Source organism: Callospermophilus lateralis, chromosome 2 (assembly GCF_048772815.1).
Source record: "Callospermophilus lateralis isolate mCalLat2 chromosome 2, mCalLat2.hap1, whole genome shotgun sequence".
NCBI classification, from domain to species: Eukaryota; Metazoa; Chordata; class Mammalia; order Rodentia; family Sciuridae; genus Callospermophilus; species Callospermophilus lateralis.
Genome location: NC_135306.1, coordinates 207,813,219 through 207,824,419, shown reverse-complemented (window position 1 = coordinate 207,824,419; position 11,201 = coordinate 207,813,219). Strand labels below are relative to the sequence as shown.

General features: G+C 59.2%; 1 protein-coding gene across 2 annotated transcripts; it reads left to right on the top strand.

Annotated features, from left to right (window-relative positions):
• Window positions 1-571: 571 nt before the first annotated feature.
• Window positions 572-6,495, top strand: Lto1 (LTO1 maturation factor of ABCE1). 2 transcript variants are annotated; one of them, XM_076844858.2, is made up of 5 exons: window positions 572-702; window positions 1,166-1,271; window positions 2,181-2,251; window positions 4,865-4,979; window positions 5,268-6,495. In XM_076844858.2, exons 1-5 carry the CDS (start codon window positions 653-655, stop codon window positions 5,334-5,336), a joined length of 411 nt encoding a protein of 136 aa, XP_076700973.1. In that variant the 5' UTR covers window positions 572-652; the 3' UTR covers window positions 5,337-6,495. The 2 variants fall into 2 exon arrangements, with proteins under 2 accessions (XP_076700973.1, XP_076700972.1); XM_076844857.2 differs by having other exon boundaries at window positions 4,862-4,979.
• Window positions 6,496-11,201: the final 4,706 nt, after the last annotated feature.

Here is an 11,201-nt window from a genome sequence, read left to right as displayed (position 1 = left end):
AAGGCCCTGGGTTCGGTCCTCAGCCCTGTAAAAAACAACTAAAAAAGTATAAAAAAAAAAAAAAAAGGATAAAAAAGACCAAAAAAAAACAAGGTAACAGCACACACACAACCTTTTCTTCCTCATCTCCAGATCACTCTTGCATTTTGGGAGGGGCAACGTTTATGACATCCTTTTTTGGGCACCGCAGCACCCATCACCCCTGGCCAGGGCTCTAGCGGTGGCACCTGCCGGCCTCGCCCGCGACCCGAGCCTCCGGGCCCGGGCAGCCTGGGGAGTCGGTTCTGTGACAATTCCTTGGGTGTCTCTCGGAGTCACACTGGCCAACTCGGTCCCATCTACTCATTTTTTTTTAAAACAATGCAGACGTGTCCGATTTCCCCCACGTGCGGCCAAGTGGACGCTTCCGGCGGGAACGGACTGGCTCACTGCGGAGCAACGGGGGAGGCGAGGGGGACGTTGGACGGAGCCTCGTCCAGGCTCGCCCCGCCCCCCGCCGCGCGTGCGTCCTGAACCCTTTTGGGCCCTCTCGCGTGCCGTCCCTCCCCAGCCTGCTCCGCGCGGCCGTCCCCGGAAGTGGGCTCGGCGTCCTCGGAAGTGGTGTGTTGTGGCCAGGGCCTCGCGGCGCCGTGAGCCAGGAGCGCCAGTGGCGATGGCCGGGAGGCAGGACATGTTCGACGCCATCGTGATGGCGGATGAGAGGTGAGGGGCACGGCCGGGACCGCGGACGGTGGCTGCCCGCGCCCGAGTGGGCAGCGGTGTCGCGCGAGGGGACCCGGCCGAGCGCCTCGCCGGCCGCCTGCTCCCGGAAGGAGCTGCTGAGCGGCTCCCGAGCGCCCGTCCCGGCGGCGCCGCAGCCCGGTCCGCGTCCCCGAGACGTGGATGCCGAGGTCGGGAAACCGTGGAGCCAGCGGCGTGGCCGGCGAGGGCGGCGGGAGGCTCCGGCCTTGCTGCGGGCCGTCCCTCTCGGGCGGTCCTCACCCGCGTCTGCCCTGACCGAGGGGGTAGCTTCGCGGGAGAGGGCTGCGGCCGCGGCGGGAACCGGCCGTTGGCCTGGGCTTCGGGCCTCTGCTGCTCGGCCTTGGCGGGCTGTGGGTGGCACCGAGAGGGAGGGTCCCCCGAAGCACCTCCCTTGGTTGACTCGCTGCCTCGCCGCCTCCGTCAGATTCCACGGGGAAGGCTATCAGGAAGGCTACGAAGACGGCAGCAGTTTGGGTCGGATTGAAGGAAGACAGCATGGCGCGCTGCGTGGAGCCAAAATTGGGTCTGAGGTCAGTGGGAGCCTCCGCTCACATGGACGCTTTTCCAGGTTGTAATGTACTCGGATGCTCCGTGCGTTAGTGGGACACCAAGCTCTGAAGGCCCATTGTGTGGGCCTTTCCAGGCCGCCCAGGTCCCTGCGGGAAGTGTTCTTGGGACCCAGGGCCGGAGCATGTTGCTGTCTGGAGACCATTAAGTTATGTGGCTGGAGGATGAGAAGCTGGTGGTTGCCTCCACTTGCATTGGAGGCAGGACGCTGTCTTCAGCCACCTGGGTCCTCTCCCAGAGACGGAGCGCCTGTGTTTGTATTGAGATGCCACCTATAAGAGGTTGGCCCTCTTACAGGTAACTGGCCCTGAGTGCTGAGTCTGAGGCAAGGCAGTGAGGACAGCATTCCCTGCTCACCTCTTGCTGAGGTCAGGATGTCCCTCAGCAGCAGTGGGGTCTCCTGGGGCTATGCCCAGATGTCTTCCCCGGCTTCAGTCTCATCTGAAGGCTTGGCTAGGGCTGGAGGATCCACCCTGAAGGTGGCACACTCACATGACAGTGGGCATAGACCTCTCCACAAAACCCCTCAGGTCCTCCTAGCACTGAAGGGCAAGTGGTCCAAGAAAGCAACACAGGAGTCCCCGTCTCTCTATCCTCAGAATCACACCCTCTCTTTGCCTCCATGTTCTGTGATTATACAGGCCTCCCTGTGGTCAGGAGAACTGCTCAGGGTGTGAACGCAGGGGAGGAATGAGGGCTGGCTGCCCCACTGATTAGCTGCCTAGTTGCCACTGCCCATGCTACATGGGTCCTTCCAAAACACTAGCAGAAGCACAGCTGCCTCCACCCCTCCTTGTGTCTAGGAATTTGGTAATTAGGTTCAGCGTAGCCAGCTCTTATTAATTTTATTCTCCAACGTCTTTAAAATACAGATTGGGTGCTATCAAGGCTTTGCTTTTGCGTGGAAGTATCTCCTACACAGTGATGCCAGCGAGAGAGACAGGTGAGCTCTGAGCGTCCTTTCCTTTTTTTCCAGGAGGGGTGCTGAGTTCACTAACAGTGACCTTGGGCATTAGTTTTCCATTTTCTCATCTGTTAAGTGGAGAAAATAATAATGTCAAACTTAAATGCTGTTAGATTTAAAGGAAATAATAAAGACAAAATGTTGGGCACATCGTAGTCATTTGATGAACACTGGTAGTTTTCAATTCCCTAAAAAGTTCCTTTCCCAGCCATTCTTCTGGAATCACCAGTGCACCAAGTGCTTGTGGATACCAAGACAGTAAAGTGATGTTAAATTTGTACTTCTCACTCCTGAGCTTCTGATAAACAGATCACTGTCGTCTCAGTGTGACTAGGGCTCAGAAGTGCCCACTCCATGGTCCCCAGTTTAGTAAGACCTACCCAGGTGCGTTTGGCTGTGGTGAACTCATTTCTGACACCAGGAGGTGCTGCTGTTATTATCTGAAGGGGTTCAGCGCCCAGCCCCTGTGAGCCTGTCTTGCCTGTCCTCTTTCTCAGGTGGAAACAGCCCTCCAGTGAAAGAAAGGCACATGGTTCTCAGGAGTGAGAAAAAGCAGACTTAAGCTTGAACTCTGCATCGTCTGACACCTGGTGTCCTGGTCCTTGTAGGTGGCATCCCTGTTCATGCAGCTTGTCCTTTCATTTGAAATATCTTGAGTTTTTAGAGCCCAGGCCATACCCATATTCAGAAGTCACAACAAAGGTGCTGTGCCTGAGTGCTTCTGGGGTTGCCTGCGTCTGACTTGTCCCAGTCCCTTGCCTGCTCCGCGTGTCTGAGCAGGTGGTACTTGTGCAAAGGCTGCTTCTGTCTGAGCAGGTGGTACTTGTGCAAAGGCTGCTTCTCCCAGCCACAGGGCAGCTGTGGCAGCCTGTGTTGCCACCAGGTGGCGCCCAGAGCTGTGCTTTCCACTCAGGGGCCCAGAGGATGAGGAGAGGGAGGGCGCCAACTTGAGCTCCTTGGCCAACTCACTCTCCCCACTTCTAAAGTCTGGCTTTCCTAACTCCTCAGAGCAGCCCACCCAGTCTGTCCAAAAGAAGACAACCTGCTGCCGCTGATGCCAGGCTGGTGGGAACCCTGCCAGCCACCACACATGCAGCCTGGGGTCACTGAACCCGGAGCCTTGTCTTCACAGGTGTTGGGTTTATAAGTCAGTGCAAAGGGCTGGGCATGCAGCTCAGTATGTAGAGTGTTTGCCCAACCTGCACAAGGCCCTGGGTTCCCTCCCCAGCACCACACCCACACACACAGACACACACACACACACACACACACACACACAAAAAAAAGTCAGTGCAATATTTTCCTCTCTTTCTGGTGCTGGGGATGGAACCCAGGCCTTGTGCACACCAAGCAAGCGCTCTGCCACTGAGCTACGCCTGCAGCCCAGTATGTTTTTTAAAGTGAGAAAGGGCTGCTAGGTGACATTCGACTGCAAGGATGTGAAAGGGCAAAGACTTGTCTGCATGGCCACGTGAAGGAGCGGTAGCGCAGTGCCTGGGAGGCGTGGAGAGGCGGCCCTCAGTCCCGGCATTGGCGCTTGGTCACTCCAAGATGCTGTTGTTCCCTTCTTAGTAGCTGGCGATCCCTGCCACAGCGGCGCTGGCAGGACTGCCCACACCTGTAAATGTGTGCCTACCTGAGCTGCCTGCCAGGTGTGTCTGCAGGTGCTCCCTGAGCAGGGAAGAGGTCACCACCTGCAGAGGGGACGTGGGTGGGATTCTCCCACCCAGAATGCCCCCAACCTCACCTCAGCACCTTCCTCCAGTCTCTGGGAAGCCGGGGCTTGACTGCCTTGCATTGGACTTTCATGGTCTGGCGTTTCCAGGCGACGTGGTCCTTAGGCGCTGGCTTGCCCTTGGTGAGTGTGCTCACCCGCACCTCTGAATACCGGCTCTCGGCCAGCGCGTGGGACCTGGCCGCTCTGAATCGCCATTGCGTGCGTATCCGGCATGCTTCTGTCCTCTGGGACAGGTGGCCCCGAGCAGGGTCATCCTAAGAGTCGCTGTCCCTTGGAAAGCCCTGGGCCCCACCTGGATGCGTATTGAGTGATCTTTAAACTGCCCCAGGGGAGCCGTGGTCCCAGGGTCACTGGAATCGAGGACGCTCATATGACTGTGCACGTCGTCTGTCCTGCAGGTCACACAGATGAGCTAACACTTGTAACCCATGAGCTGTTGTCACTCCCCGTTTTGCAGATAGGACAGCAAGGTTGAAAGATGGGGGTGTCTAAGTGTCTGGGATCAGGGCCTCTCTTTTCTGCCACATCCTGTCTCCTTCCCTGAGAGGTGGCTGGGCGCAGGTGGCCTGCCCAGCTCTGGCAGGGACGCAGGCACGTCCAGAGGTGACTGGGTGGAGGTGGCCTGCCCAGCTCTGGCAGGGACGCAGGCACATCGACAGTTGGGACCCTGCTGTCAAGGCGCTGGGCGTGAGTGGCAGCCATATTGGTAGGTAAACCAGCGTGATTTGATGTAATTAGGAAATCCATTTTCTACCCTGAGCCTGAGCCTTCTGAGCAGGTGACGGTGTGGCCACTGCACATGTTGGCCTTTTGTGTCCCAAGGATCTGAAGGTCTGCTTCTGTGCTTTCAGCAGGAAGATGAAGGTCTTGGAGTCATTGATGGGAATGATTGAGAAGTTCCCCTACGATGACCCTGCTTACGACAAGCTCCACGAAGACCTGGACAGGATCCGAGGGAAGTTTAGGCAGGTCTGTTCCCTGTGTGCCTGTCCTCGGTGAGCTGGCACAGGCCCTGGGGTTCACTCGGTGGTCTTAGGTCTCGTGCACCCCCATGTGTGCTGTGTGAGTCATTGGAGAGGAGCATTGTCTCTGTGTCCCCATTCTAGACAGCTGAGGACAGTCTGGGGCCGGTGTAAGGACCCACCTCAGGGTTTCTGGTGGGGACGAGAACAGCTGTAGCCAAGGGAGGGCTTTGCTCTCGCTAGTGAGCAGAAATGCACGAGATTTTAAAACGTTGCCTTTCTTTTGTGTGTTCAGCTGTGTTCATTACTGAATGTTCAGCCTGACTTCAAAATGAGTGCAGAAGGTTCTGGACTTTCATTTTGAAGATGACAGACGGAAGCAGATAAAACTTCAAGGGACAGATGTCTGCATGTTAAGAATGTGATTAAAGACGAAACTGATGGGGTATTAGTTGTTCTGGAAGTGGGGGTTCCAGTTTGGCCTCCTGTCCCCTGAGGTTTTGTGCCTGGGTCACTGTGGTGCCCTGTCCCCTGTGCTGTGTGAGCCAGACTGCCCACCGCTGCTCTGGTGTGGGATGCTCCACTGGCCTCCAGCAGTGACTGTCCCTGAGAAGGAGGGCTGTGGCTGACTTGAGGCAGGTAATGGGAAGTGGGTGTTTCCCCTGAGAGCTCCATGCCGCAGCCCCAGCAGGTAGGTGGAGTGGCTGGGACTCCCCTTTACCCGGGAGGAGACTGAGCCGCAGCAGCAGAGCCAGGACTTGCACCCGCCAGTCACGCACCCCGCGAGGTACTGCCTCCTGGCACTGTGCGGGGTAGCTCCTGAGCACCTGAGAACCCTGTCCTCCATTGCCACTGTGCCGGGCCCCACGGGCTCCAAAGCTCCACCAGGTTCAGTTTGCCTGGACACTCGGCTGGGAAGAGCGGCCGGCCGATCTTGAGGGGCTCAGGTGTCCCTTCCCGCTGTCCCCAAGAGGGGGATGAACTTCACAGCATTGAGAAGTGGTTAAGCGGAAATGTTCTGGATCAGACTCACCACTGAGCTGCTCTCTACAGAGCGCTGTGCTCACCACGGTCTCCCGCCAGCGCTGGGCGTGGGTTGCTGGAATGGGTTCCTGCACCTGGGTGGGTGGGCACGTGGTGGCACGTGTTGACACATCCCCACTTGGTTGTCCCACTGCTGTTCTAGAGTGTCTGGCAGCAGTGAGGTGAGGGAACATGGTGAGATTTCGTTTCTGAGGGTGCTGCTGCCCTCTCGCTAGGGACAGAGACAACAGGTCACGCTGGGAGCACCAGGTGCAGGCCCTGTCCTGCAGACTGCTCGCAGCCACCCAGCCTCTAGAAGTCCTGCGGCGCTGTCTCCTGTGTCTCCCCCATCTCTGAGGACCAGCAGCGCTTCCCCTCCGGCACAGGGTCTGAGGGCCTCTGGCTGCTGCTTCGTGGTGGGTTTCTCTGTTTTCTAACTTACCCGTTTGATAATGTATTATTTTTCTTATTGGAAAAATAAATAACATTTTAAAGCAAAATTCTATCTAGGACTGTTTGTAACCCCTCCAGCCACAGTGTTCCTCCTCTGGAGTGTCAGAGTCTGCCTACAGAGGAGGCCTGTGCCCGCCAGCCTCCGGCAGCCGCCTCTCATCCATCCTGCTACCCTGTCTGCCTGCCCGCAGCCAGTGCGGTGCCTCTGGCATGCCCTCCCTCCCCACCTCCTCAGCCCCTTGCTCCCCCAAACCCCTGCTGCTGTCCCAGCAGCAGCCACCACTTCTGGAGCCACACCTGCTCACTGGTCATCTTCAAGATTCCTGGACACCGACCTTGACCTGTGCCCTCCTGGCCCTTCCTGGAGTACTGGGCCCAGTGTCGGGGATGCCTGGGTCTCCCAGCCAGACCTAGATTGCTGTGCAGATGGGGCCTCCTTAACAGCCGGGGGCCTCCAGGGCTGGGCCAGCGGGGGCTGCGTCTCCTCTCCTGGCTGTGGAGGTTGGGCATCTGTGGGAAGGGTCACCTCACTCCTGAGAAGGAAGCGCTCTTTGGGATGTGACCCCCCGGGCCAGCACAGGCAGTGCAGCCAACTGCAGGTGATGAGGCCCTGGAAGGAGCCTGGGCCTTGGTGCCCAGAGAACTGTTGCAGGAACTGGCCTCTCGCTCAGAGCCACCCCTGTCCACTGGCCGAGGCTGTGGTGTTTCCGTTGCTTGCAGACGAGCATCCTGCCCTGTCCAGCACCATCCTGTCAGGCTGGTCTCTGGGTGATAATCCTCGTCCGCGAGGCCTTGGCTTGGACTTCATCCCTTCTGGTGGGTCTCCTAGGGCGTGGCTGCCCCTCCTTCCTGTTAGAGCTTCAGTGTGCTTGGTACCACTGCATACGTTTCTGTACCAGTCTCCTGGCTGCCATGACAGAGGCACAGGCCTCGGGCTTGCCTCCGGAGGCTGGAGGGGCCCATGAGGGTGCCGCAGGGCTGGTCTTCTGGCAGCCTCTTCTAGTCTGCGGACAGTCTTCTCCCTGTCCTCACATTGGCGTTCTGGGTCTGCATCCTGATGTCGCTTTTGTTGGTTTTGTTCATGCTAGGCGAGTGCTCCAACACAGAGCCTCCTTCCCTGCCCTTTAAAAATAACGTTTGGTATGGCCTCACTGAGTTGCTGAAGCTGGCCTTGAACTTGCGATCCTCTTGCTGCAGCCTCCGAGTCTCTGGGGTTACTGGTGTGCCTCCCTGCGCCCAGCCTGATTTCAGGACCTTCAGGTGTATTAGCCCTGCCTTGAGACTTCATTTTAACTTCATTGCCTTCTTAGAGACCCTCTCTCCAAATACTGTCACACAGGAGGCAGGGATTAGGGCCTTAGTGCACCTGTTCCGTGGGGGCTTGGTCCAGGCTATCACAGGAGTCCCTCTGGCTGCAACGACAGTTAACTTGGAACTGATGGCGAGTAAAGCCACCTCTCCAAAGTAGATGTCGCATGACTGGGTGCTGCAGAGCCAGCGACTGGGCAGAGGCAAGGCCCCCACGGGAGCTGAGTCACGGCGGTGGCTAACTCGCAGCCACTCAGCTGTGCTGAGCAAGGCCACCTTCACTTTCTCTTGATTCTGCATTCCCTCCTTAACACCGTGGGGAGTGGAGGAGGAGGAGGTGGCAGAAGGGCTGAGAAGCCTAGTTGGCCCTGGCTGCTGGTGGCAGGCCCCCTGCCTCAAGTCGCTGAGCTGGCTGCTTCCCTCCCCCTTGCTGTCACAGTCTGCTCATGGCGGTGGTCAGCGGCTGGCCGCAGGCTGCAGGGGGAGGCACACAGGGCCTGAACAATCTGCTGGTCGTTCGTCCCGAGGCCATTTTCCTGGCAAGGCCTCTCTGGTCCACAGCCTGTCATGCAGCCAGTCTTACATCTCGAAGTCTGAGGAAGGGACAGGCGCGGGACCTGTGCTGGCTGCCAGGAGGAGGACAAGCAGTGACCAATGAGCCCTCAGCTGCCCCAGGCCCTGTGGGCAGCTCTCCCAGGGGTGTGTGTGGCCCCTGGGAGTCCAGAGGCCGGGGTGGTCTTCTGCTATGCCTGGGGACGAGGCCGGGAGGCCCCTGAGGAGCCTCCCATTAATCTTCCAGTTGCAGAATTCTCTTCACTGCTGCACTGCTCCGGGGACACCCGTGCCACCTGGATAACAGAACCGAGATTGCTCGTGAGCTCATCCCGACTGACCGCCGCAGTGGTCCTTGGTGGATGAAGAGAGTTGCAGCCCAGGAAACTGAAGACACTGAGCTCGAGGGGCTCATCAGAGCAAATGGGCGCCGGGTTCAGTGTGTCAGAGGACACGGGAGTCCAAGTGAGAGGGACTGCCCCCCAGGCTCAGTGACTTGGTTGTGCCGGCACTTTTCCAAGGAAAGTTGGTCTTTGCCCCTAAATGTCCCGTGATTCTGCAGGGCTGATGATTTCTCAGTGGGCATCGGGCTCCACTGGGAGGGTGCCCTGGCAGAGCCTCCCCAGTCCCTTTAACCAACTGGTTGGCCTCTGGTCATGGGGCTTGGGGCCTCTGTGCTGGGTGATCCCTTGCCAGGGTCCTCCAAGCATCAGGCACATGGCGGCAGGACCAGCATGGAGAGAGCTGGCCTCATGCTCTCAGCAGGGGTACTTGGGCATTGCTGTTCCCCTGCTGGGTGCACCCCAGAAACAGCAGGGGCTTGCTGAGCCTGCTGCTTGGCTTTGAGAGCTCAGCCGGGTCTGTTGCCAGTGGAATTGTGTCCTCCAAAAGGAAACACTGAAGTCTCAGCCCTGGCACCTGGGACTGTGACCTTATTTGGAAATAGGATCTTTGCAGAGTCTACAAAGCTGTAAGTTAAGATGAGGTTGCCCCAGGGTGGATGGGCCCTCGGTCCACTGTGGCGGGGTGCTCCTGAAGGGGGACACACTGAGAAGCACAGTGCGCAGTCCGCAGCTCCGCCACAGAAGGAGGCAGGGCCTGGGCTGAGGGAGGAGGGAGGCTGCCGCCCAGGGAGCTCAGCCATGCTGTGCAGGCCCTGTGGACCCCGACCCACCCCTCGGCTTCGCCTACTCACCTGCAAAAGGGTCACCAAATATTCCTCTGCTGCCTTTTTTGTAAATAAAACTTTATTGGCACATAGCCCCACGCATCCTTCACTCAACCGTCTGGCTGACCAGGCACAACGCGGTGCCTTGACCATCCCCTGCTGACCTGCAGTCACGCACCGTCAGAGTGCAACTACAGGAGAGCAGGCCAGGGCCAGGGCCAGGGCCAGGGCCACACAGCTTACTAGTGTGTTCCCTGCCTGTCACCAGCTCATAGGGCATTCTGGGAGCTGGGGCAGAGCTGCTCAGTGGTGTTCAGCACCTCGCCTGGCACACAGTAGGCGCACTATGAACTTGAGCTGCCCCGGCCCCTGCCCATGGTCACACGAGGGTGAGGAAGACGCCCCTGAGGCCCGGCAGGACTGGGGCCTGGGCAGCTGGTCCTTGTTGGGCCACTTAGCTCTGGAGCAGCCGCCACTGGCAGGCCCGCCTCTGCTGTCGCTAGGTGAAAATTAAAGGATTAATGGACGCCGGCTTTGATAGGCTCAAGGCCACCAAAGCCCCTCAGCGGAGAGTTCCACATTCTCTCTTCCCCATCCTCCTTGTGTGCCCCTGTGAGTGGTGGTGACAATGGCCCCCGGATGTGGGCCCCAAGGCCAGCCGCCCCAGTGCTGCCCGCCCACCCGTCCGCGGGCTATTGTCTGCCCCAGCCCTGCAGTGTGGCGCTGGGCTGGTGGGGCCCCACGGGCAGGGGGACTGTGGGAACGGATTAGAGGTCCTGGGCTTTCTTCCCCTGTCTTGCATAAACTCTTGATCAAAGACATTCCTGGGATGACAGAGCCCTGTGAGAGGCCAGCCCAGCATGCCCAGCGTGGGGGACGCGCACCCCGTGCCCCTGCCCCTGCCGGCCTGCCGCAGCCTGCTGGCCTGGCCCACCGTGCAGCGTGCTCTCAGCACACGGCCTGCATACGGTGACGGTGACGGAGGGCGCAGGCAGAGGCCGCCATCCCAACAGATGTGAGGCCAGGCCCTGCTGCAGGGCCTTTTGGGAGGGTCACATCATGAGCGAGGACAGCACTGCTACGGGGCCCTTGCTCTTCTGGATGCTGAGGGACACTGCCCACCCGGTCTTTCCCCCAGAAACACGCACGTGCCACTCTGCCAGCCTCTCCCCGCGTCTTGATGACCCAGGCTGCTGCCTGGGCCCCGGGAGCCCGACCCTCCTCAGTGCCCACAACTCAGTACAGTAGCTAAGACTGGCCTGAGGGTGACCCCTGGAGCCCCAGACGTAGGACTGGAGATCCCAAGACCTCCATCCTCTGGAGGGGCTCAGGACCAAAGCGGAAGGTTGCCAGGGCCACCTCTGTGGGTGTGAGGGTGTGGACGCCCTCACGGAGGCCGCCTGTGTTTTGAGCATTGAGGAACAAGCAGAGACGCAGGGGTGGAGGGCCAGGCAACGGCACAGGCCCAGAACCTGGAGCCTGGAGCAGTCGGGCGTGCCCAAAGCCCGGGGCAGAACCAAGGTCCAGGGAATGGAGGCTGGGAAGGCAGGGCCTCAGGGACCTCGGGCCAGCTGGGAGCAAAGAGGCAGCCCAATGGGTTGTGGACAGAGGAAGGGGGGCTGCCTGGGCACTGGCAGGCTGGTCAGGGAGCAGGAGGGCCCCACCGACTGGGTAGCAGGGAGAGCTGACCAGCAAGGCTTCATCTCCAGAGACCTTCAGAGGGCA

What these genes read in the sequence shown, in the direction of transcription:
- Lto1 (XM_076844857.2), top strand. Translation starts at nt 653, where the DNA reads ATGGCCGGGAGGCAGGACATGTTCGACGCCATCGTGATGGCGGATGAG. An exon ending in GAGCCAAAATTGGGTCTGAG is followed by an intron (nt 1,272 to 2,180) that starts GTCAGTGGGAGC and finishes TTTAAAATACAG; the next exon opens with ATTGGGTGCTATCAAGGCTT. An exon ending in GATGCCAGCGAGAGAGACAG is followed by an intron (nt 2,252 to 4,861) that starts GTGAGCTCTGAG and finishes CTGTGCTTTCAG; the next exon opens with CAGGAAGATGAAGGTCTTGG.